This window comes from Notothenia rossii (genome assembly GCF_949606895.1).
Source record: "Notothenia rossii genome assembly, chromosome: 2".
In the NCBI taxonomy this organism is placed as follows: Eukaryota; Metazoa; Chordata; class Actinopteri; order Perciformes; family Nototheniidae; genus Notothenia; species Notothenia rossii.
Genome location: NC_136904.1, coordinates 27919990 through 27947616, shown reverse-complemented (window position 1 = coordinate 27947616; position 27627 = coordinate 27919990). Strand labels below are relative to the sequence as shown.

Genomic DNA, 27627 nt, shown 5'->3' with positions numbered 1-27627 from the left:
TATTATATTGTTGACACTTTAAAATACTACTATTCTACTAAAATGCTGTACAGATCAGATTTATTATTTAATAAAGAAAAAAAATTCAAGTAAAAAAAAAAAAGATTCTATTTTTTTTCAATATCGCGATAAATATCGTACCGTGGACTTTTTATTGCGATATTATCGTACCGTGAGTTTTTGGTATCGTTACATCCCTAAGAGGGACTGCAGAACCTTTGTAGCAGTCCTCTTTTTTTATGAAAATCAGAAACCAATTTGTTAAAACCAACCAGACACATGAAACTCTGTCACTCTGGTCTCTGCCAGTAAATGAAGAAAAACCAAGTGATGCCATGCCTCCCCCCTTCAACTGCTAAATTGCCTTTCAAGGGAGGATGGCAAGAACAACAAACAGTATCATCTAAAAAAACAACTTATCAAATTATATTCCGTACCCTTCACACAACTGCAACCCTTTTCGCCAGATGGCAGCACTTGGAATATTTGTTTAAAAAGGAACAAAAACCTCTGATCTTATATATTGAATAAAAACAGCTACTTGGGTAACAGCACTCTGTGATAGCATGCTACACTGGCTAAGCCGAGCACTTGCAGATCTCCCCTAGTCCTGGTAATGAGGGCCACAAAGGAGTTATTTGATCTGCTGGGGTGATACAGCACCTCATCAATCTGTCCTGGAACAAGGTCACTGGGAGCGCAGGGCCCAGGCCTCTTCCTCTCTCTATAATTGGACTGCATGTGTATGTGAGGAGAGACGGAGTAAGACAGACTGTGCTGTATGTATGTGTGTGTGTGTGTGTGTGTGTGTGTGTGTGTGTGTGTGTGTGTGTGTGTGTGTGTGTGTGTGTGTGTGTGTGTGTGTGTGTGTGTGTGTGTGTGTGTGTGTGTGTGTGTGTGTGTGTGTGTGTGTGTGTGTGTGTGTGTGTGTGTGTGTGTGAGAGAATGTTTTTGCCTTTGCTGCCTCTGTGCATTCTCTGATAAGCGGCAACCTCGCTGACCACAGTTAAATGACTGCATTGTTGGTGTGTCGAGCGTTGCCAACAGCCTCCTGGGCCCTGTGATAGCTAGTTATTAGCATCTATTTTGTGGCCATTTGCATGGGCTTATTGGATATTAGTAGTGTCAGGTGGATAGCGTCCTTTTCTGTCTCTATTTAGCGGAGAAGCAGGTATTGAGGTCAAGTCGCCCTCATATGCTTGAATGTAGCTGTGGCTAATTTACACTGACATGAAATTGCTCGTTAAAAGATTAACCTGTATTCTGTTGGGACACACTGTTGATGAAGACTCAAATAATAGATATGCTTACATTTTCAATACATCCATAAACAGTGCAGCTACAGGACAGAGAGGGGCACTATGAAATGTGTGTTTTCCTGACCTTAAAATGCACTTTGCCCATCTGTTTTCTATTTTCTTACCCAACAGAGAGCAACAGCGGGAGGAGAGGCACAACTCGCAGAAGTCGGCACAATGTCACAACATGTTTTTATTGTATCCTCATCGGAAAAGTGGGGGCAGCATCTGCCTGTGTCCTCACTTTTTTCACCAACACCTGGTGTTTTTTTATATTCAATTTTCTATTTTCTGTGTCTTCGTATTTAGAAATAAAGTATGACAAATTGAAATCGGTGGTATTGCCTACTTTAACTTCATGGATATAGTCCCCGACCATAACTCAACTGTTAACTCTTTGCAACAAGTGGCTTTGTGATATTATACTAGATTTCCATATGCTCAATTTTTTAAGTAGAGCTTGCATGTCACTTAGATTTCACAATGCATTATTGAAATACAAGTTCAACAAAAGACTTTCAATAGAAAATGCAATTCACTTTACTTCACTAGGAATCACATAAAACAGTGTAGGGGTATCAAAGGGCTAAGCTTATCTTCAGGTTTGGTGCTTCAAAAAACATTACAAAGTTACAGTATTAAAACAAAAGTTCTGTATGGTATCATGGTATGTGTATGTATATGTGTATATGTATATATGTCAATCAACAGGTAAAGCCGATTAATAATACTAATACTATCAATAATAATGCATAAAAATGATAATTATTGCAGATTATAGATTACAAATAAATTATTTAGGGACAAGGGGGTGAGATTAAATAAATTATACTTCTTCTCACTCCTTTTCGAACACTAGATGTGGCACTGTTTATGTTGCTAATGCTGTTGTAGATGTAATTTTTTGTTTTGATTTCTCTTACAGTACATGACTATGCACTGCAACATTTGTTTTGTTTTTGTAATTATTTATTTTACTTGTTCGAAATAAATGGATCAATCAATTCTATCATGCACATTTCCCAGATGCCAGTTTTCGAACCACAAAATGTTTCAAAGACACTGGCTAGTCCACAGAATATCGAAACGGCCCATCTCCTTATTTAATGAGCGTCTAGACTTTTCTGTGAGCCACTGTGGCAAATATTGACAACTGAGACAGGGATGGAAATGAGGATGGTGATGCTTGCGGACTGGATCCCTGTATGATTGTCAGGACAGTCATCCCCCTGTGTCATTGTGTGTGTGTATGTACCAAAATTCCCTGCAGCGTGAAGTGGAGCTGTTAATAATGTGTTTCACAGTGTGGTGTCCCCTGGATATTCGCCTCTAGTTACTGTGCAGGTGGATTCCTTGGTTAACTTTTGTGTCAGGAACACGGCTTTAAGGTATCAGTAAGTCAGCGCGCGTGTGTGTGTGTGTTTGTTGAGCCATGTGTGAGTATGAATATTGTGAGTATTGTCTGGATCGTTACATTATTACTGGTGCTATATGCTGTACATGTCTTTGCTTCCTTCCCTGCCAGCAATATGTACATGGATGGATTTAGTTATGTATGGCAGTTTGTATTACAAGTGTGTAAATGCTAATACCTGCTTAGGTATGAGAGCATATGTTTCCTTAACTCCATGCTGTTACAATCTGTGCAAGGATATAGATATATTATAGTGTATGTGCATGTCAGTGTGTTTTTGTAAGTGTGTGTGTGGGGAGAGACCCCTAGTGGGTTTTGCTGGTTACAGGTTCTGATGGTGGCTTGTACCCCGCGGTTCTTTTTATCTCTCCTCCTCTCTCTTTCCGTTTCACCACAGCCCCTACTCTTAATCTTCCTTTAACTCCCAGTTTATCCCTCCATCTTTAGCCTCCCCCCCTTCTCTCCATTTGAGCAGACATGCACCATTTTCTCTAAATGGTGTTCAGACATTTGGAACCTATTGGACTGAGCAATGAGTAGGAATGCCTAAATATACCAATAAGGCTTAAACAGTGGGGGTGGGGGATCTTTCAGGACTCAGCGGACCATGACGTGTGTGAAAGTATGTGTGTGTGTGTGTTTGGTGTGTGTTTAGAGGGGAGACGCTCATTGCAACCAGCCCAATGACCTTCCTTAATTGGCGTTTTAAAGCATAAAACATGCATATGTAAATGTGGAGTTAGTCACAGTCACAAAAAGATGAAGAAGAGTGCTACCAAGGCCAGCAGTTGGTTAATCAGAACAGCGGTGGGGTTTTTGATTGGCAGGCTCCTGTATTAATTGGAGATAAAGAACTACGACGTGCACGACTACCATCAGCATGGGAGTTGACAAACATGACAACAAAGGCGAAGTAAAGGTAGTTATATGCTCAACAAAATGTAGAACAAAAATGTAGGTTTCAACAGAAAAGGCTTGACTTAAAATGTAATTGTACTTAAAATGATCATACAGTAAGTAATATTCAAAATGTAAATGACTTATTATACAATTAAATCCTAAATAGAAACTGCAAAGGAAATTGTGTTTGCATAATAATACTTGTTGCCTCTGAAAGGGGGTAAAGAGGGTTTTTTGGCAGATAGTATTTAAAGATAATTTCAATTTAAAGACAGAGAGCATTGGAAAACACTTCCAGCAGAGCTTTAAAAAGGCAGAGAGTTGATGATGGTCATCATGTTTATAATTATAAAGAATTGTTACAACACTAAATTAATGTGTTCTTGTAAATGTCTCAATAATTCTTAGTGTGCATAAAACCATACAAAAGTTTTCATATATATTCATCTTTTTAGAGTTTGACGATTTTTCTATGTGAGCCTGCACAGGAAATCTCTTCTAATTAAGAAGTTATTGTTTATTTTTTAACATCTGGACTTTTGGATCGTCTTCCAGTTCAAAGACACACATTCTCAAAAGCTGGAATGTGTCCAATAAATATTGATCTCTAATGAAATAAATTGTACAGACACAGAAAACAAAACAAAATGTCTAAAACATGGGATAAAGCATCAAGAACATTGTGAGAGAAGGGAGAATGGCTGAAAGAACTACAATCCCAGCTCTTTGGGGATGGTATTATCTCTTTGGCCTATAGCTTAATAAGAGAAGCTTTAATACAGACTCACACCGACTCCAGTGAACTGTTAAAAGACACCCACATAAAGGTCACATGGGTGTCTCTCACTGTGAGCTTGTTAAAACAAAACCCTATAGGATTCCTGAAGGGATTCTGGGGAGATACTTTACTCAGATCTGCACTGGTAGCCAGGAACACACTGAATAGAGATACGCTGAGGGGAAGAAAGCCCAGCCTTCATCTCATACTACATACAGATACAAATAGTGAAATGTCAAATTCAGAGAGCAGAATAAAGCAGCTGTTAAAATGTTAGACATAAATGGTCCCACACTTATGCTACAGCAGTGATCTAATAAGGCATAATGTAAGACTGTTGAAGCTGAACAATCAAAAATACAAAATACATTTTCCAACTGTGTTAGCTTGGCTGTTTTCCAGTTAGCTTTATAAAGTCAAACAAAAGCTCTTAGGCAGTCCGGGTTTACTCTGAGGGCAAGTAGAACTCGGACTCAGCTAATTACCCATCCTGTTCCTCCAAAGATAACGGCCTTACTCTTAATCCTGGCCAAAACAAACAGCTTCAGCAGAAAGGCAAGAAAGATGCTTTGTGTTGGCTTTTCTAGTTATTGTTGAGAGAATAATTTCCTGTTAGAGTCGGAGTCATAGAGAGGGAGTTCAATCTTTGGACGATTTTGTCAACTCAGTCGGATGGTTTTGAAATTACTGGAACTGAGGGAAAGCAGACGCCCTAGATTCTCCCTGAAATGCTGAAACAGCTTGTTGATGGTTTGGTTACAGCTAAGAGGAGTTCATGGCACTTCCTTTTTGCAGTGCTTTCTTTTCAGATTAATCTCAGTAGAGTTGAGCTATAAAACAGACTTTTACTACTCAACATGCTTTTGGAAGTATACTGAAGACTTGGCAAACCAAAAAACACAACACAAATGTCCATTCACTTGTATTGCATACTGAATATTTTTACTTTAAAATGTGGTATTAATGTAATTTATTATAAGAGTCTACCTAGCAATTTGGAGGATTAAATACTGGATGTGATGTTTTGTGTAAACTTATTTATTGCCTTGGGAATTTTCTTGTTAAAAGAAAACGTCTTTATTAATAAAAATAACATAATTCTCATGCCGTAAAAACGTTTTTAATCAAATATGAGAAGTTTTTGGAGGACTAACTTCAGTATTGCATAAGAGGAAGCAAGTATGTTGATACAACAGTTAAAGATTTAGAACCTAACAGGAAGTCCCATACCAATTGCTCTCACTTTCCTGAGAAGTAACACTAGACTATCAGTTAATGAATACATTTAACAATTTGACCAGCAGAGCAATGCCTTTTAGGAGCAGCTTCAGCAGATACAGAAACATGGGAAAGACAATCACATAGCTGAAGTCGAACACGTGTGATATCGTTCTAATAACAGTATATGCAAAATGTATGTGTACACGGGATACACAGCATACAGGAGCGTACACAGGATCTGACAGCGACCCCTCCACACACTTCTCACCCCAGTGGTTGAGCTAACACCCTCTATGAAAAAGGGAAAATGTGCGTGTGCCTGTGGGTGTTGATCCTTATCAGATTAGTTTTCTTATAATAGCTAGATGGAACATTTCCTTTTTGTTTCAGCCAGAATATATCTGCTCTGTGACGGCACAGTGGGGTGCAGCAACATGGTGTTCCCAACTAAAAACAGACGAAAATATCCAACAAATCTTATCAGATTTATAATTCTTCCAGGCATTATTTTCTCAACAACTATTTCTGTCACTAATTGGAAAAAAGAGTCTTTGAGCATGGTTCAGGGAGGGAAATACTATAGCACTTTCAACACATGCTTTGACATTAAGTCAGTCACATGTTGCTTTTTTCTCCGTGGATCAATGTGAGCTGCCTTAACTGTATAGATGTACAATGTCTTACGTTTCTCTTGCTACAGAACAGTGAAGAAGAAAGTGGAACTTGGAGTTGATATTTCAAATATGCAGTATTTTTTTTGTACCGTCTATTTTTACTCATTGCTATAACAAGGCAAAACGACTCCTCCTGTGTGTGGTTATAAATCCTAACTTTAACAGGGGGCAGGGACTTCCTGAGCGCTGCATATGGAAAGAACAATTAAGTTGATGACACGATAGCATGAGTCTGTGATTGATGAGGGCCACTGGCTTGGAGCCCTATAAAAATGAAAACATACATTTTTTATGCTATTTCTGACACAGGTCTGGGTGGTGCCCCTTTCGAACAAGACCATAATCAAAAGCTGCTGTTTCTTTTCCCTCATGTATCCTTTTCCAGCTCTAATAGAGGGTGAGAAGTCACACTGAACAGAAAACACTCTCACAAACATACAGTAATCACACAATCCTGGATACGATGTTGATGGAGTTAACTGTAACTGTCAACACTTTAGATCTACCTGCCTGGAATTTTCCTGCAGTCTGAGAACAAGTTTAGCTTCAATGGTAAAGCCAGATTGTGCTTGTGTTTACACAAATACAGCCTCTAATCCTCTTTATCTCACTGGCACTGTGATCACATTTAATAAAACTGATATGGAACACGCTGCTCTGGTATATCTCTTGCTTATGTTTGACAAACGCTGACTATCTCTCCTGGAGCTGTTTATACATCCTTTCACATTGCAACATATTCATGTTTGTTCAGTTGGTTTTTTAATAAAAGATTTGCAGCAGAACATTTACTATTTTTGTAGCATAAAGACCGACAGCTATTCAATAAATCTAAAATGTTCTGCCGGCAAGCTCTGCTCATGTGAAGTAAAGAAACTGCATTAATTAGGTGTATAAGATTCTGATAAGTAAGGTTCACTACTGAGGGACCATCAAACTGATTCTCCTCAAGCGTTAATGCTTTGGTCATTTTTTTTAAAAACGGCTTCCACCTTGTACACTGCAGGTAGAGACTTTCATAAAAAAATACTAATGATATATTTTGAGAGATTTGACTACGTTTTATTATTATTTCTTTTTTTCCAGAAATGTACTACTGTGTGTCTTTGGTTGGGCTTTGTCTCCCTGTAACTTTAACACCATGGAATGTATTGTCTCTTTCTCACAGATAGTACACATTGTACAAGATTCCAAAGCTTATTGATTAAAAATAAAAAGAACAAACATATTCTCGAGGGGAAATAGCAACCAAGGACACTTAAAGGTGGGGTAGCCTATGTAATTTTGGAGAAACCGGCTCGAGTGCGCTACAATTTGAAAGTACACAACCGGAAAAAATCTGCCATTTCCTTCAGACTTCCTTACAGAGCCCCTCCTCCAACACCCAGGAAGCGCACATGACCAATGAGGGCACAAGATACGTTTGTGCACAGATGGAAGGCTGACAGGCAGGTAGGCCATCCAGTTATTTTTAGCCGGGCAGGCTCAGATGATTGGTCGGGCTTTTTACAGTTCCACGGCTTCAACAGATGAAATGTTTTAATGGATGTATTGTTAAAGCATTTAATAAGAGCATTTCATGGAATATAACAAAAAGTGTTTCTGAAATAAATTACCTACCCCACCTTTAACTGAAAAGCCACTAAGGCAGTTCCATTGGTTGAAGAATGGTTGAATCTGGAAACCATGCGCGTGTAGTGAATGCATACAGGTGTATAGAGTGATTGACCTTGTGTGGCTTCATTATGTATGCTGGTTGTGCGATAGTGTGTGTGCACACACACACACCTGCTGCAGCCCTGTGCAGAGCTCTCTCCACAGATGAGCACCAGCTGCATCACAAACCCCGAAGCTATCTCCAGGCGAAGCTTAACAATGTTTTACCATATCAAATCCCCGGCCACCTCTGCATCTTTCCACAAACTGTCCAGTGTCTATTAAAAGCCAGTGGCCAAACACACAATTGCTCCTTGTTCCTGCTGCAGAAGAGGCCCCTACAGTGTTTTTATAGCCGTCAATCATGGGGAAAATAGTGTTGATGTTACTATAGATTCATACCACGATGATTTGTGTGAGGGCATTTTATGAGCGGAACTGTTTCCTCAAGGAATCAATTGACCTTTCAAGTGTCATTTCTGTTGTCAAGGGAGCAAATCAATGCCACAATCTGGTTTCTTCATGAATCTGGATGGAGCAAATGCAATTAGGCCTTAGAGTCTACAGCATAGGATTTAATCAAACCGGTTTATTGCATTACAATGACTGATGTCTTTCAACAATATTCAAAGAGTGCTGATCAATCCTCTACAGTCTTGTCACATTGGAGGCTGGCAGGGTCGGGTCAGAGACATGAGGGATTTCAGCGAGAATTCGATGGACAGACTTGAAATCTGAAAACGAGTGAAGTCCGATGTCCTCCTGTGACCTAATCCCATTTCCCATTACTGTCTCCTGTAATCACAGTGAGCAACGGGAAATGATGAAAGGGTAGTGGAGGGGTGATGGGGGGATGAAGGGATTTTGGGGGGAAAAGAGATTGAGTCATAGCACGATGTGGCTGCGTGTGAAATGCAATGAACCCAGGAATGAGCCTCAGGGTGTTTCCCCCAGTCTCAAGTTATTTCACAGCAAATCCTGTTGTCTTGCCTCACCTGGGAAAAGCACACATGACATGTTTGTGTTCATGTCTATTTCTCTCAACAACGCAAAGTCTGACAACAGTAATTACAACGCAATTACTGTGGGTGTGTCTCCTATGTGAGAGAGTGGTTTTACGTTCATCCACGGATTTTTCCACAGATGGTTCTCCTTTCTGTCGCTCTCATACAGATTGAGAATATGGCGTGCTCGATTCATTGTGTTGTCAAAGCTGAATTTTTACATTGTTCACTCATTGTTACCATATGAGGCATGGATGGATTTCAGCACTTGGGAAGGGGAGAACAAAAATGTTCAGAGGAGATTGGTTGCTGAGTGAAAATTAGTTCTTTAGATTTACATTATGATTATTTCCAGTGCTGGTCACTTGCATTGACATTTACAGAGCAGGATATAGTATGGTATCACTGGACAAAACATTGATTCTAGTTGCTTTTCTTGAGATTTTACATGCATTATTTATTCATTTTGTATTTCACACCATGACACAAGTACTGAGCTTACAGTATATGGGAATTGTAAACCAGTCATGGAAAAATGAAGTCTTTGCTATCGAAGTTGGACTTTAAAGAGAAAGATTAGTCAGCATTCACTTGGGAAATGGCTGCTTGTGTAAGTGTGAGAATTAATGCTCATAAAAAAATATGTCTCAAAACGAATATGTCTCTTTTTATTTTCTCATCTACACTGAATTTTGAGTGATACATACTACAGCATCAGCATTCTTGTACCTTCAAAGGATTGGCCGAAATTGAAATGCAGAACTGAGATATTTTTGACCTGAAGACCATAAACGGCAAGTTATTCATGTTTTCCAATTACAAAGAGGAAAACACTTACATCACATCAACAACAGATGTGTAGTAATGTAACAGGGAGAAAACCCAGCTCAAATTGTAATGCTACTTATGTGTACTATTTACTTTATATTTAATACTAAGCATCAGACACACATTTACTAAAACACAATATAACCTCTTTTGCAGAGGTGAATTATTTCTGTTCACCATGTTGTCTGGTATCTCAAGCTTCTCACGTTCTTTGTTGTCTCTTCTAAAATGTTATACTTGTCTTTCTCCTGCCAGCAATATGTGCAGCTCAAATCTTTTTGTTGTTGCTTTGTGTAGTGGAGTTCTGGGCAACGGCAGATTTTAACAGGTAAAAAATAACACACCACACGTGCTACATATGCAAACTTATGCTGAATATTTCACTCACTGTCAACGCCTTGATATTTTTAGTGTGCAGCATATCCAAACAGTCACCTGCTTGTGCACATTTACCGTACATAGTTTGCGAGCAAGAAACAAACCTTGTCCATTTCATTTCAAACTAAGTGGTTTTGTTTCGGGTCTGGGAAGTGTCCTTTAGTCGTCTAATAAGCTGATTTCCAAACTGAATCAGAGGGAATGACTCTGTTTTCAGCTCTCAAGCACGGCACTCTTCTTATTAGTTAATACATCCTCTCTTGGCACTCGTATAAAATCCAATCTCTATCTTAATAAGAGTCAGTAAGGTCTCCTTGTTTCACATTTTCTTAAAGAAATAGAGCCACGGGAAGATTGGCTGAGCTTTTTCAGATAAATAGATCATTTGTTTTTTTCTGTTCTTCTGTTACAATTTTGTGCCAGAAGGCAGACAATGCTGACGGTACCTTGTATGGTGAGTTGGGCCTGGGCTTCAATGGTTGCGTTGGCATTGTCCGCCATGCAGGTGTAAATGCCGGCATCCTCCTCTGTGAGATTGAAGATCTGAACACTGCCTCCTCCCAGCAGCTCCACACGACCCTCACTGCGGACAGACAAAAAAACAAAGATGTGAGAAAGAAAATCAGCCAAATGTGACTGATTCCTTTATATAAATAGCATTAAGGACCTTTGGGGCTGTGCCACTGTCAGCATCCCATGCAGGAGACCTCAGGCCTCAACATTTCTTTTTCTTAACCAGACTTGTGAATTATGTAAAAAGCCATTACATTTCCATGAAGCATATTCCCTCCCCGCGGCTCATTTAGATCACTGAGAGAGAAAGGTTGCATTCTCTGGAGCTCCTTGTTAACCTACTGGCCTGAGGTTGACTCCACATCTGTCACACTTTACCAACTCCGGTTATGAATAAAAGATCCTAAAAAAGTTGAGTCAACAGCCCAGAAAAAGGCAATTTACAACCTTTCTTAACAATTATGATTCATGGACAGCTCAATAATTATTTAATCTTGCGGCATAAATTACTACTTTTAAAGAATACAATCACAAAGTCATACAGATCATACAGCTGTGCAGCCACACTACAGAGTTCTTACAACGCCTTTACAAATGTTTTCCTTCTCTTTCATCAGCTGTTAATTAACCGGGGTGACACTCATCTATAACATAACAATACAGAGATATAATATCAAGGAGATTCAACTTTTCAAACTGATGCTTATCCATAGGAATATTATCATACGTTTATTGAAAGTTCACAACCTCTAAATGTTGTGTTTTCCTTTCCTTCCTACACGCTTGAAATCTTCACTCAGTGTTGTCCCTCAGTGAAATCATTATGTAAATTAATCTTTTCGTCTATAGAAGATGTGTTGACATCTTGCAACCCACATTGAAAGCCAACTGAAAACTGAATATCAAGTGCTTCACTGTAACATCAACTCCATGTTTCCATCTGGCATTTCAATTCCTAGATATTTATTCTAAACTATTTACGCCTAATCCAAATATATAACCGCATATTTGTTTAGCCTCTTTTTGAACCAGTGACCCTCCTCCATATTAAACAGTCCCAACTTTTATTTTCCCAATAGGCCCAGGGGGAGCAGTCTGTGGCCGAACTGAGGCTTGACTCAACAACCACTGAAGCAGGGGAATAGGAGGGGGCTGAGAGGAAAGAAAAAACAAATAAATAGCCAACAGAAAGCTCTGCATTCAGAAAGAGACAAACAGAAAGGTGGAGCAAGACACCAATTCAAAAAGGGAAGGTAAGATGCAGCAAAGTAGAGGGAAGTTCAGTGTTTTCTGGGCAGAGCAAGATTACTGCAGACTTGAGTGCATTGAGGAAAACAACACTAAGCAGCAGGTTGAGTAAGTACTGATCAACCTGCTGGCTATCCATGTATTTCACATAAACTCCTGCATCTCTCTCTCTGCTGTGTTTGGCAGCATTGGCCTTTGAGACCATCTGCCTGTCTGTCTGTGCTGAGTGGAGCGTTGTAGTGGCCCTCGACCTACTGTCACAAAAATGGCATCTCTGTTTCACTCATATTGTGGAGATAAAATAGACTATTAACCTCCGCAGGAACCGTAATCACATAAAAGTATAGTTGGATAGCACTTCAGTTTACCGTTAGAGAGACTTAGTGTCTTACACAAGTGAAACTTTTGGTTTAAAAGGAGAAACGCTCTGAAAAATGATATGTGTTGGAGATTTACATGCAATTACTGATCCCTGCTTTGTACAGCGTTTGTACATGTTCTCACTGACAGTCAGCAGTAGTGTCTAGCACAACTATTTCATAAAATCCTGTGTTTGCAGCAGCTTACAAGAACATAAGGTTTAATCTGCTTTTGACCCTTAAGGCGGTTATGAAAGGTTAATGCCTGGTTGTCATATTTCACAATTGCTGTGGAAGTTGTCACCTCTTTCTACTCCAGTCAAGTAAGATTAATACTGTATAGATTCTATATAATTCATGGCAAACATGTAATTACAGTAAAGAAGAGCTTACCCATTTATTGGAAATCTGAGTTGAGTACGACCGTATGTTTAATTCAGGCCATGAGCAGGTCAAAAATGACATGTTGACCCAATAAGACTGACAGGAAACACAAGTCAAACTCAGTTTAGTGAGCCTCAAAAAGCTATTAAACAGCACACTGGGCCAATTCTGACAGCAGTAGATTGAATAATAAAGAAAAACCCACATAAAATATATTGCAGTCAGCAGGAAGTCTGACAGAAAATGCCCTGGGTCTTCAAGGTGGGGGAAAAAGATGTAACATAGGTCAGCAGCTGCCTTTACTTTAGCTTTTACAGCGGAATATAACAGAACATTGTACATTGACTATTTCCCTGTGCACATTAGAGAGCTAGCGGATTCTGCTGAAAGGCTCCGCATGTCAAATCCTTGCTGAATGAGAATTTCCTTTTAAAAAGACATTTCTGAGTTCCTAGTGCCAAGCATTCCTGCAGTTTGCTTTACCAGGACAACTATTCAGAGTCAGACTCTTGGCCTATAGTGCCGCATGTGCCATAAAGGGCATTGACAGCTTCTCTTATACATGAAAGAGGGACACACAGTTAATATCAAACCACCAGGCAATTTCTCATTCTGCTTTAGAGAAAGTCAATCTAACAGGAGCAGCTAAAGTGCTCGGTTGAACAAAGAACGTGTTACTCTTTATAGACCATGAGGGAGGGAGGCAAAGTAAAATGGTTTGAGCTGAACGGGCTCTAGACAACTTGTGGGGGAGCACTTGTGGTAATTTAAACAAAGACAAGTTGTCTGCTGTAAGGATATGAAGGATATCTCCTGCACTAGCTCCAGGTCCTCGGTGAGAGGCTCTAATTACATCCGTATTCACCTACAACAGGCTGTTCAATTAGCTCACCAATGCCACTGTCACTTTTTATCTCGTTACAAAATGGCAGATGCACACACGTACACTGAAATCGTACACGCAATGTGAAAATGACAGTGTGAATGTGTCAAGCCAAGAGGCGCATTGTTCCCAATTGGCCTTGCTCTTTCAAGTTTTGTGTCAATGTTGTTACTAATTCCTTTTCTAGCAGCTACAACTTTCCACATTGTAGTGGTGTGCAAACTTGACATTGAATCAGGGGTGCACATAAGTGGTACACAGGTACGCATGCGCGGCAACAATCTGAAATGCGTACCGTCACTTGTGTCACAAAGCGCATTTGTGTACCGACGTACTTGTGAAGCTTTTCCAGAAGGCTTTAGATCACCGGACGACAGAGTCAGTTTCCGTGTACACAGACAGGGCTACTGTTAACGTCGGTCTGTACAGCAGCACCGTGCTAAAACAGCTGATCACAACGTTCACACGCTCTGTGGTCACGAAGCTCTGCACTCCACTACCACCCCCCACCCGTTGACATTCGCAATACAGAGGGCTTCATGGGAACTTTGAGGGGAGCCAGAAGTTGGAGTACCAAAGACTGACTCCAGGTACTCATCTGAGTACCCCACTGAGAAAGTTGTGAGCACCCCTGCATATAACGTTCAGTTACACATACGCAGTCATATAATGTTCAGTTACACATACGCAGTCAAATGTGGTTAAATATGTAGACTGCGACTTTCCTTATTGCACAAAACTATTCTCTCAGTTTCAAATAGTCGGAAAGGACAGCATCCTCCTTCCTGGCTGGTGAGGTATAGATGTTGAGAGTTTGCTGTCAACATGCAGGCCGAGGCCTCTGACACAATCTTGTCCCTGTTCTGCCACTGAAAGCAGCGGCAGCCACAGAGACTTCAGAGAAGGGCTTTTGGGACCAAGACAACATTTGGTATGTGTGAGTGGTGACTCAGCCTTCCGTAACACAGAGTGGTGGCATCAGATCACTAAAGAAGTATGGGGATGTGTGTGTGTGTGTGTGTGTGTGTGTGTGTGTGTGTGTGTGTGTGTGTGTGTGTGTGTGTGTGTGTGTGTGTGTGTGTGTGTGTGTGTGTGTGTGTGTGTGTGTGTGTGTGTGTGTGTGTGTGTGTGTGTGTGTGTGTGTGTGTGTGTGTGTGTGTGTACGTGTGTGTGTGTGGGTGTGTGTGTGTGTGTGTGGATGAAAGCAGTGCAGCATGCTGTCACTGAGCATTCAGTGGTACTGTGACAGTGGTTGGGCAAGGGTCATGCCATCTGCAGCGCATGGGCAAGGCAGGTGGAGTCACAACTGTCACAACAAAAAGGGGATCGACTTTTAATGGATAGCAAGGCATCTCTTTCCTCCTCTGTTTTGTTGCTCATTCCTTTCCTCCTTTCTCTCTTTGTCTATAAACCCCTCCACTGTCCTGGAATTGAAAATGTAACTTCTCCCTGTTGACAACAACATATTAATAACAGCTCCATGAACTTGAATGATGTTTTTACAACCGAGCAGGACTCCAAAAAACTAGTACTGTTTCAAAAAATCTATGGGGAACACACTTGGATAGACGGAATAAATTAGTCTAAGGAAATAAATGACTGAAGAAAAAAGTGCAAATCGATGTGATCAACAACCTGGTGCAAACAGCACAGACACAAGTGACTCAACCATGAAAACATTTTTGTATTCCTCTGGCTTGTAATGGAAAGCCGCAGGGCCCTTGAGACAACATCAGCTCTTGCATACCTGACTTTATTGTTTGTTTTTCTTGTACCTAACCAAAGTCCCCAAAAGTAATCAGAATCGTTTGATTAGCAGGATGAAGCCTGCCGTCCATAACTTGCGTAATATACTTTGAGCTGGCTCTGGTGGGCCCTTGGGGCACCTACAGAGTAGGGATGTTAAGATTCACCGATTCGCATCGGTGTACCGGCATAAACGTTCAAGATGCGAGTGCACCGGTTGAAAGAGTGCACATCGGCTACAGTTTGGGTTGAACTCGAGATGCATCGATTGTAGCGTCTTTGCATCGGTAAAAAAACGATTCATTCATATAATACCCTCTCATCCTGTCAGCACTCAGCAGAGACGATCTTTGCTTCGCACTACGGGGGCCAAGAGTCTCAGTTATCAACACACATGGAAGTTGAGGAGAAAGAAAAACACAGCGCACCGAAAAATACCTACAAATCAAACGTTTGGAAACACTTCGGATTTTTCAAGAAAGACGGTCAACTTGAAAAATCGCTCGCAAATTGTAAACGATGCTGTGGCGCTTTAAAGTACACAAGTAGTACGAGGAACTTAGCGACGCACATAAAGAGGCGACATGGGCTCTGGGCTGAAAAGAGAAACCTGAAAGTTAGACATATGAGTTAAATCACTCAGTGAGGTGTTTTGTCAGAGAGAGTGGTGTTTAGTTTACAGCAGCCTGTGACTGCCAATAATAGTTTAAATGTCTTCCTTACTGTAAGCAGTTATGAAATACCTGTTTGTGAAAGTTTATTTGTTTTCTTTATTGTTCATATAGAACCCACTGCTTTCTGCTCACTGGTGAGTTAGCCTATGAATGAGTGTTAAGCACATCAGGCTGGCAGCTGTATGGGCATTGCACTATGGTAGCTGTTATTTGCACATTGTTAATCATGGGCAATGCATCCTTAAATTGTTTAACTGTGAGGTGTAATACAATTGTACTCTGGAGAGCTTTTAAAGGTAAAAAAAGGAAAAAAGAAACAGCATGATGGGATGCGCAGTACTATTAGAGAGAACCAAATATGTAAAGCACTTTTTTGTTAATGTGTGATTTGCTGCATATAAGGAATAAAACAAAAATCCTCTGTCGTACCATATTTAAGTATCATTATTTTGCATCGTGTTGAATCGCATCTGTATCGCCCCGTATAGCATAATGTTGAATCAAATCGTATCGAACTGTATCGCAACAGGGGTGAATCGTATGTATCGCATCGCCTGGTGTTTCAAATGTATCGTTAATGTATCGTATCGTTGGCAACGTATCGAGATGCGCATGGCATCGGCCTCAGTGGTGGAGATGCACATCCCTACAGCAGACATGTAAACCCTGTGTCCCGTGCTGGGTCACGTTTATACAAATTCAGCAGATTAAATGTCTGCTGATGGGCTTCAGTGATTAAAGACTCATTGTCTATTTCAAAAAAAGGATGCCACACCGTTTTAGTTTTACAAGTAATTACAGTATGACTAAATAACATTTTTCTTGGTACCTATTGTGGTGTTTTGGAATTATCAAAATAAATCAGCAAACAGTAGATTTACCAAATGGCCAACATCCAGTGTAATCCTCTTACCCTCAATTCTCACATGGAAATAAAGAAGACAATATGATAAGAACCCAACAAACAACAATAGATTGTATGACAGGAAACAGGCTTTGAAGAGAGCCAGTGTGTGTTTGTGATGTTTCGGAGACGGAGAGACACTGTAAAGAAGAGCTCCTCTGCCAGAATACCTTGTTGCTTGTCTTGTTTTCTCAGCCCTACTCACCAGGAAAAATGTGTCCATTACCTTAACCCACTGTGCAGCTGCCATCTGTTACATAAGCAGTGTTGAAGAAAAGTCCATTCCTAAGCAGATTCAGCCTCCTGTGTGTGCTCACATGCATGCCCACCTCCCTCAATGCGGCAAACATGTGGAGCAGACCAGTTTCTATCAAACTCACATGGATCCTAACCCTTCCTTGGACGGTTCTTTTTATATCGACTTTATAAGTAAAATCGGATGCAGTTCAATACAACAGCTCAGCCGCAAATGATACCTTTACAAAATATTAAAATGTTTGGTTTGACACAGTCTAGAATTGATGGAGCTAGATTTTGTACTGCATTGTATTATATAAGTAGGAGTTTCTAATGTTATGCCCACAACATTAGCATGCAGGGGGGATAACAAATTAGAGACACATTTCATATCATGTGATCCAGTAGACCCTTAAGGGAAAAAACCCAAAAAACAAACACAATTGAAGAAACATATATATATATATATGCCAAGATGTTGTACAGGATTCAATTAATAGAACGGCCGGGCACTGCAGGCAGTCTTACTTTCGTTATCAAATTCTGACACTTAAAAAGAAAATATTATTGTAATTTTTTTCTCTACATTATAAGGATTGGAAGAAAATGATGTATTCTGTGGTATGGTATGTGTTTTTTACTGACATCCCAACAGCGACTATGGGCTTTGTATCATTTTGCTATTGAAGGATGAGTTACAGCTCAGCATGTGTCGGACAATTGCCATCAACCTCACTAATAGTCACTCAGAAGAAAGGATCTAGTGAAATCATAGGCCATTAACGTTGATAGGTTGTATCTCTGACGGGCTGAAAGGTTCAGATGCTCTCTCCATGTCTTTTTATGTCACTGGAAATTTTAAATCCACATGTAAGAGCAGAAAGGTGCAAAATGTCCCCAACTTAATTTGAAAACTAAACTGAGAGTTACAAAGCCAGCAGCTGATGCTGAACTGCACTCAAAAGGATGAGGAGAACAATGCAGGTTAAAAGTTCAAGTGTCACTTTCTGACTTGACTCAAAAGTACAGACAATTATGGATGATTGCATCTGAAGGACTCTTATCTTGGACGAAATGCATTTGGTCGGCTATGCTGCCTTTTAAAGATTAGAAAAACACTTTTGTGTGTGTGCATGTAGCATTGCCAGCTAACACAATCCTCAAACCGCTTTTAAAGTGCCATTGGTTTTAAATTTATTGTGATCTATTAAGACATTCTACAGCAAAATGTTGTTTGTAAATTGGTAATATCATTGCACAATACAATACGGTTATAATCCTTAAGCCTATAATGTATTGCCTTATTCTTTTACATAAAGCCAGTTTTTGCCTCTACCAATGATACATGAGACATTTTAAAACAACTCTGAGACTGTATTAGCAGCAGTGTTGGGACTAACGCGTTACAAAGTAACGCCGTTATTTTTGGCAGTAACTACTCCAACGCATTATTTTTTAAATTCAGTAACTCAGTTACCGTTACTACATGGTGCGTTACTCCGTATCTTTTTTTAGATAGTCTCGGCTCCCAGACGTTGGTAAGCAGCGCCAACAGCGAGGCGAATAGAGATGAAAACTGTACTTAAGTACATTACTTGAGTAAATGTACTTAGATACTTCCTGTGTCACATGCAGAGACGCGCTGTGGGCGTGTTTGTGTGTTTACTAACAAGACTATCATGGCGGCTGCGGAGCTCAAGTCGAGTTTCTCCGCCTGGAGATATTCTCACTATTTCACTTTTGTCGAGCACAAAGAAAAGAACGTTTTAGTTAAATGTAAGTTGTGTCTTGGCGGGTCAAAGATCCTATCTACTGCTCAAAACAGCAATTAGAATCTGTTGAAACATCTGCAGAAACAACATGCTGGGACGAAGCTAGTAGCTAAGACCACAGACGCCACTCCACCTCCACCTAACCAACAGCGCCTGGATTTGAACCGAGGGACTGCTAGCCAGGGAAAAGTTGATAAAGCCATTGCACGGTATGTTGTAGAACAGTGGTTCTCAAATGGGGGTACGCGGACCCCTAGGGGTACGTTGGAGTACTGCAGAGGGTACGTGGGATTTATTTTATGTTAATGAAAAAAACATAATTAATGTATTTAAACTAACTACTAATAGTAGATTAACTACTTTATTCAAAAGTTTACAGTAATTCTGGATAATAAAATGAAGGCTATAAGGGTATTAATGGGAGCCCTTTTTTTAAGTAACTTTTTTTAAGTAACTAATGCGTTACTGTTCACAGTAACGCATACTTTTGGGTGTAAGTAATCAGTAAAGTAACTGAGTTACTTTTGAAATGAAGTAACTAACTAGTAATGGTAACTAGTTACTGGTTTTCAGTAACTAGCACAACACTGATTAGCAGTAACAAAACATACCTTATGTACCGTACTCTAAAATACAAATCACTTAATATAAACTCAAATAGGAACTTAAAACATATGCCCAAGACCAATTGTAAGTAGAGTTATGGAAAATAAATAGTTTCTGAAAGGATAAGCAACATATTTTTAACAGTAAATCTAGTTCGCTGATATACAGTTTTCCTAATCGGTAAAACTGTAAGAGCTTAGAATTGAAACCCAGCTACATTTTGCGCTCTTACTGTGAAACATAGAGTAGGATGTACAATAGGTTAAAGCCATTTTTTTATGTGGTTCCCATGGTAGCCCACTGAGAAAAACACTTCCCATGGCCAGAAGTGTTCCTGTGTGTGTGTATCTACCATTCTGTGTGTGTGTGTGTGTGTGTGTGTGTGTGTGTGTGTGTGTGTGTGTGTGTGTGTGTGTGTGTATTCCTTTTGCATAAGGTGATTTGTGTGTGTGTGTGTTTGTATGGAAGACATATGTGAGAGAAGGTTACACTGCAGTTCAATAATAGTCCAATTGCAAACAAATTCTCTACCCCGTGCATCTCTCTCTATACACAAGTAAATGCAATATACACAATCATATTTAAATGAAGGCTACAAGACAAGGAGACGGATGGCTTGGAGGCTTCGGAAGGAAGTTGATTTACATGCTCTGTCAATTCCCTGTTGCTGGCGGACATGCATAATTCATCCATTTTATTGACTGCTGGGGAATTCTATTAGGGGATGGTTCATAGGAGCGATACTCCCAAGAACAAAAGATGACTGCCCTTTTCATGAGTGTCATCAGGACCATGTGTGAGGAGTCCAAAGGAATGCTCCTCTGTGCATGCTGGCTTCTGCCATCGATGACACACAGGGCATTTGGCTAAGAATGCGTTTTCAACATGTTGACTGAAGAGCTTCAAGTGTTGCATATACTGTCACGCTGCTGCTGAGCTTAATCAAAATAAATGGAGAGCTTGGTGTCCTTGGCAATAGACTTGCTCGGAGGCCAAATGAATAGAAGGCTAGGATCGGGTGAATACACAAACAGCATGTCACAGCAGAATAAGCCAAAGTGTAAATTGATATCGCAATATCAATATTTCATTCGAGATACGGTGGAGAGATACCTCAGCTAAATAATTTCACACAAGAGAGCATAATGGATCGTGTGAGCAGCATCCCCTAGATCTCTACTAAAAACTATACTTACCTACAGTAAACAGTCATTAGACAACCAACATCTAATTGGTCACACTGACAATGAGACAAAAACATTGCTGTTATCAGACTATACAATATCAACCAGCTAATGGTCTGACTGGACAAACACAGGGCATCCTTATTGCCAGTTTAATTGTTGTGTGTAAATGCAAGGTAATTGACATTTAATCTAGGAAAACATTGCATAGGCTTCATCTTGATTTCCCCCCCAAAAAAGACTAGGATGTCAGCGTTGTTATGTCCTCTTTTAGGAAGATCCACACAAATAATTGTTTGTGCAAAGAAAAATAAGAAATGTGTTTTTGAACCTGTAATCATCCCCATCTGCAAACTATATGTATGCACCCTCCTTTCTAGGGACGATGGATGGTTCTGGATTTACTTTCAATCATATATGTTTACATACATGAACAATTGTTTGTAGTGTTGTAAGATGGAAAAGGGAAGTCATGCCTACATCTCCTTCTCTATCACCTAAATGTATGAGAAGGACTGCTAGCTGATGATGCCTAGTCTTACCATTGCAAAAGACAAAAACAGTGTGTAGTATAATCCCATCATGACGGGCTTTAAAGAGACATAGACAGCACTTTATAAGAAATAAATCAACTATTCCACAATTGAGAGTTAGACAACCTCCTGTTCTAAATTTCCATTTCAGGTTATTGCTCTGTCCCCATCTGTCATCACAGACATCAAAGAGTTTGAAGTCTTACATGGCAATATAGACAGGTGATACAAAAAAAACAACCTATGTCTGTCTGTCTTCTGGAAGATTATGAAAAATGTACTAATGAGACTCTTCAAAGACTTATATGACTCATAAAGGAAATATCTTATAAGGCACATTTTGAAAGGACTTTTGAAGGATTCCTCTGTGTCTTTAAAAGTGTACTAAAGTAGTTCTGAGGAGTCAGTCAGAAAGAGGAACGACTAACGGTATTGGAGAGGAGGATATAGACATCCAAGAATCAGCATGGTCCAAACCCATGGTATTCAGTTAAATGTTGCCCTTCTTCTGCAGCTAAAAATAAAACAGGCTTCCTGCAATCATGAACACATAGAGAGAGACAGAAGAAAACCAGAGACATGACCAAGTTGAAGAACCAGCGGCAGAAGCTCAATGTGATAATCCCCACTGTCAGTGAGTCACCCTGCCTTCAATTGGTAGCTTTGACACATCTTTATAAACTTTCATCTTATGTCTACAGCTTTACGTCGCCACTTTCAAGGCCCTGTTTGTGCTCTGCACCAAAGACCAATTAGGCACTCTTTGCAGATTTGCCTTTCTCTCTCCCCTAGACTGTATGCCACACAGATTTTTAATTGACAGAAGCTCTTATATCTCTCATGTAATGCCTGAGAGGGACAGGAGACTCTCAAGGAGAAAAGAGAAAGTTCCACGGCTATACTTTTTAATTGTCAATGTCGTATTAAAATCAAAAGAACAGCGGCGGTAATGTATTCGCCACACAATCCATTTCTACTCTGGAGGCAGGAGCATGGAGGTCCACTTCAATATCTCAAAGAATTCCTTAGCTGTTCAGAGTACGCTTGCTAATTGCCAGCAGAGGTACCCTGAAGGGGCGTGTATGCACGGTGAATAGCGTTTTGTAATTAATACAAGGAAGATTAGTAAGCACCTTTTAGCCTAGACATTTAACTTGAGATGTAGTGCTGGGCTTGTAACTAAAGGTTGGGAGAAGTTATGCTAGCTCACACCCCACAGGACCATTGTGGTTGCTAATGTGGTGACCTTACATTTAATTTCACTGAAGGTAGAAATCCCATAGTGTGGCTGGATTTAGAGGAATGAGCCTTATTTCAGCTACTTTCTGTCGACCCTACAAGTTGCAAAGTTATTATTCTCCGGGATCGGTACACAGAGTTTAGGTCAACAAAGTGCTTTCTTAATTGGTGAGAATCAAACTTCCCAAGCACATTGCAACTCTCTCTGGGGGATTTAAGCTGCTCTGCTCGTGCTAATGAGAGCCAGAGAAGTGAGCGCACAGGCGCTGTGACAACTCTCTCTCGACTTTTAATTTGTGAACTTCCCCTCAGCTGGCTACCCTGCAGCCTGGTCTCCCAGCTGAAGGGGCTCTGTTGGCACATCCGGGCTCCTCTGAGGCTTCTGAGTAGCAGTGGCAGAAAAGCATTAACACCTTGGGGAGCAGGCGCCAGCACTAACAGGTTAGCTTGTGGTACAAGGGGCCCCGGGTACAAAGGAGCAGAACATTATGGTCTGTGTTGCTTTTTAAAAAGGTAGGAATGTGTGAGAGCCAGGGAACACAGCTGTGGCTATCTTTTTAGGTAACAATTTAAATGTGAAAGCTAAATGTGATTTTGAAGGTTGGTTTGAATAACACATCAGAGTTATGCCCCCAAAAAACCTGTAGCATTTTTAAACGTCACCTATTGTACAAAATCCACTTTCTTGTATCTTTTATACATAAACATGTGTCCCCCTCTCTTTTTGTTCTGATTCATTTGTATAAAAACCTGTCTGAAAATGAGCTGATCAGATTTTGGCCACCTTATCACCTGAATCTCCTCCTCTAGGGCTGAAACAGAGGGGATTATGGGATGCTACAATGCATGACCTCTTTGGTATTTCGAGCCAAAAACTTCAGACATGTTTTGTATATATCTGAGACCTATAATATATTGATGAAAAACAGTATAATAGGGGACCTTTAAGGCTTCTTTAATTCCTCAGATGATGAATACGGATTTCATGCTCGTACCTTTCTTCCAGCAATTTGTCTCCAAACATCCAGCGAATGTGTGGCACAGGGTAACCCATGACAACGCAGGGCAGCAGCACGCTGGCCCCCACAACCTTAGAGATCGCTGCAGGCTGCACCAGGAATTCCAGTTTCCTCTCTTCTCCAGTTTCTAAAATGGTGAAAAAAAATGTCAGGGTTAAGGGCTGAGGATCAGGTTGGGGTGAGTAAATGAAGCAGAGCAGAAACCTTCTACGTGACGGGTGTCATCTGTCTTATAAACTTCAGAGGATCTCCAGTCAGTCCTGACACCCAAACCAGGACCGGTCAGATGAATAATGTCCATGTTGACGTGTGAGACAGCCAAGCTCGCAGCTCTTTAGGACTTCAAAGTGATCCCATATAATTGCAGCTGCAACTAACTGCATCCAGCAATAACCACAGGGTATGTGTGGGTATATGTTTGACCACAGCACATACAGATGAGTTCAGCACTATCAAATTATCTTAAATCATAATTCTCTAAAGCTTAAACCAAGATTTAAGTTCAGAAACAGAAATGTATAAAATATTCTTCTCCAAGCCCATCTCCTGCTCTAAACGTCTCCCCCGCAAACGCCCAAGTTACTTTATTCTCAAGCTGATTTGTTGTGACTTGAAAGAAACCAAATAACCATAAATGTATTTATGTCGCTCTAACATCTGCCAGCATGCATCCAAACAAAATGTCTTTCAATTTCCTCACACAGCTTTACGAGTTTTCCGTCGGAATGCATCCAGCCTTTTGCCACTCAACAACACATCCATGCAGGAGTCATCCAGAGATAAAGACCCCCACTGGGGTCTTGTTGTAGTCTGATTTATGACCTCTAATATCTTCTGTGTGCTGCCAGGAGCCTGGTGCTTAACAACTCAGTAAATAAAACTTGTAGAGGCGAGAGACGAGACACTGCCACAATGGAATTCAGCCCCCTTTTGAACTGCAACTGAGTTACTGCGGCATTACTGATAACCCCACTGGGAGCCGTACCCCTCCTTTTGGCATTCACCCTTCTCTCATTACAGTTGGGCAGATTTATTCATGCTAAAGGTAGGGAGAGAGCCAAAGCTGACAAGTAAATGATGCACCTAATTGTATTTTAATAATAACGAGTGCTCTACAACTTCAATTCAAGGTTTGAAGGTTTCAAAGGATTTATTGTCATGTTTCAATTAAATTAAATTCAAGGCTTTATTGTCATGTAAACATTAGCTACTGTGTAGATATGTCAATGAAAAACTTAAGTCCCAGGCTCCTCCAATAGTGCAACATGAATATATATAGGACATAAAACAAATAAAACAGATAAAATAGTGCAAGAGAATGTTTTGAGATGTGCAAGTAAATACAAAGAAAATAGAAATAGTGCAAGAAAAGTCTATATACAAGTAGATGGAATACGATAGATAGATAAATAATTTGCAAAACGCAAACAGATGAATGTTTATGGATGTTGTTTCAAATGTTCCGGTGTTTAATAGTTTAATAGGTGTAAATAGGTAAATGCGTAAGAAGTAAATATATACATAGATATACGTAGATGTGTTAAAGCTATTCTACACCTAGCAATACAAACTCACTTCTCTCCATTGTCACAGGACAACATTTCTAAACTGTATCAGGTCAAATTACCTGGCACTACTTGGAGCTGGGCCTCGTCGCTGGACTTCGACGACCCCACATTTTCCACCATGCAGCGGTACAGGCCGGCATCTGCCTCCGAGGCGTTGCTGATCACCAGGGCTCCGTTGGGCAGCTGGACCAGCCTTGAGCTCATCTCCAGCGGCAGGCGGTCCTTCTCCCACCTGGTGAAGGGTATCAGTTCTGAGTTGACCTCACACGCCATCACCTGGTTGTTCCCTAGATGCACAGTGGTCGGAGTTGGCTGGCTGGCGAACCGCGGCATCCCTGCAAGACAGCGAAGAGACACAGATGTAAAACCAGCACTTACTTCCAATGTCAGGAGAATAGAAAGTATTTTTGAAACATTTCAGAGGTATTTTAGGTGTTTAAAGGTCCTGAAAAGGTGATATCAGTATCTCAGCATCAGCATCTTAAAGAGCAAAGGAATTTGGGCATTTAAAGAAAGCCTTACTAAGCCGACTGATCTGGGACCTTTGACACAGCAGCGAGGGAAATTAGACAAACTTGGAGTGTCTGTTTTAAACTATGACAAGATCTAATCTTCAGATCTGTGAAACATAACAGAGGACTGGAAGTAGCATGTTGCAATCCATTTCCAGGATAGATCTTAAGGGCCAGAATGTGCAACCCACACCCAACCCCGACCTCTGGTATCCTAATGCACACACACAACCTCCCACACACAGTTGCACAGCACAAACACTTATCCGCGATGTTAATGTGCCACGCAGAGCAGGAGACACAGAGCACTAATTAAAAAAGGCTGGATCCACAGGCTGTTTGTGCTGCAGTACCCAGACTTTCATCTCAACGCAAAATAATTATTTCCTGCGTTTGAAACCATTGATCTGAAACCAACACTTGTGGGCCACGTTCATAACAATCGCAAACAATGGCTTCAATTAAAAACAAATTACAATGTGTGAACTGCAAATTGTATTCTTGGCTTTATTAGTGAAGAAGGAAGAGTTTTTAAAAAAAAAAGTAAGAAGGCCACTCCGTCCACAATGTAAAGAGTATCATGTTGTGTTATTACCATATAGGACCTCTGGAGTTTTTGGGCAGACTGAAGTTGTCTCCTTGGTAATGTGTGTGTATAAAAGAGAAATGAGTGGGTACCAATGTGAGACTATGGAGGATAGGGAAAATAGTGTTTTTAACGTTTGTTTATCTACTCATGAGTGCAAGTTTTTCTGCTATAACTGTGTTGTTACTCAGGAAGTGACGAGTGATGATTTTTCGTCTCTGCCCTCACTCACATACAGACAGCCATTTTAAATCCCCTGCCAATAATGGCTCCAGGGTAAATCACACTTTAAGATAAGGCCCCAACAGCTATAGACTCTCGTCTGGCCCGGGCCAATGCACACATCTTTTCTGAGAATACCTCCACACAATAGTTTGGCTAATATGGGTTTAGCTGATTCCAGTACTGATATGTTTGTATCAGAGCTGCCAATCTCCGACTGTAAAATCATACAAGGGTAGAAAAAAAAGCCTGAGCTGAATCATTTAGATTACTGAGCTCCCCAGCGAATCAAATTATTATGATTAGCAGCTGTAGTGCAGGGTGAGTAATCAGTCTCATCAATTTAAGGAGGAATTCTGGGTTATATATCAGGCTTTCAATAGAAATTCATTAAGAAAAACACTGTTTTAAAAAAAAATGAAATGCACGTTTTGTAGATTATGCTCACACATCGTCTTCATGTGCGAGAAGGAGATTCCTTATCTTTCACAGAAATTAATTATATTTTCTTGATGATATTCACAACTTCTTTGAGTGCAAAACCATATATAGTGTTGTGTATACGTCTCCCTCAACTTTGATAGTAAGGGTGCTCAGATGTTAAGGAGGGACGTATTGATGTACTTCATTTATTAATAGGTGGACATCACAGGGTGGCTGTTAGCTCATATTAAATAAAGGACGGAGTATACGATGATTAGCTGAAGTCTTTAAGGTTTGTACTGTTGTGATCTTTCGTGAGGTATGTTTGCGTACTAGCTGATATGTTTGTCTAGTCCTTCCCAACAAACATTGACAGACAAAGAAATAGATTATCTTACACTGCGTCCACAAAGCACAATGAACACTTTGTAAGTAAGCTCTAAACAAACTGACATTTAACCTAGCTTTAACTGAAACGTAACACTTCAGGAGGTGCTCCGTCTCATGGAACAATAACATTGCAAAGCATAAGGCTGAGGACCATGAATTAATGCGCCTAAGATCCAATAGCGAGATAAAACTATGAGTTTGTGTAACATCTTGTGACTTCACATTCTGCCCAAAGAGGACAATGGAAAAACTGGGAGTAATCAGCAGACATGAAAAGCCAATTTAGTTCCACATGAAGTGATCATTTGCAGAGAGGAGAGAAACATCTTCGCCCTCACAACTGCAGGTGTTGCGAGCACTTTCTGTCTAAGTTTGCAGTGACTCCTGCTCTCAATCGACTAATCCTTTGTTCCTGCAGGCCCCTCACATCCCATCAGGCTGAGTTCATCAGTTTGCGGTGTCTTAAGGATGTGT

At 40.4% G+C, this 27627-nt stretch overlaps 1 protein-coding gene across 17 annotated transcripts in view; it reads right to left on the bottom strand.

Annotated features, from left to right (window-relative positions):
- The window catches only part of neo1a (neogenin 1a), a 167547-nt gene that overhangs the window by 47101 nt on the left and 92819 nt on the right, over window positions 1-27627 (bottom strand). For all 17 annotated transcript variants that reach the window (XM_079664393.1, XM_079664405.1, XM_079664396.1 and 14 more), the window contains 3 exons: window positions 25080-25355; window positions 23429-23579; window positions 10598-10734 (listed from right to left, as the gene is read on the bottom strand). In XM_079664393.1, the coding sequence (XP_079520519.1) occupies window positions 10598-10734; window positions 23429-23579; window positions 25080-25355 (564 nt within the window). The remainder of the gene's footprint in view (window positions 1-10597; window positions 10735-23428; window positions 23580-25079; window positions 25356-27627) is intronic.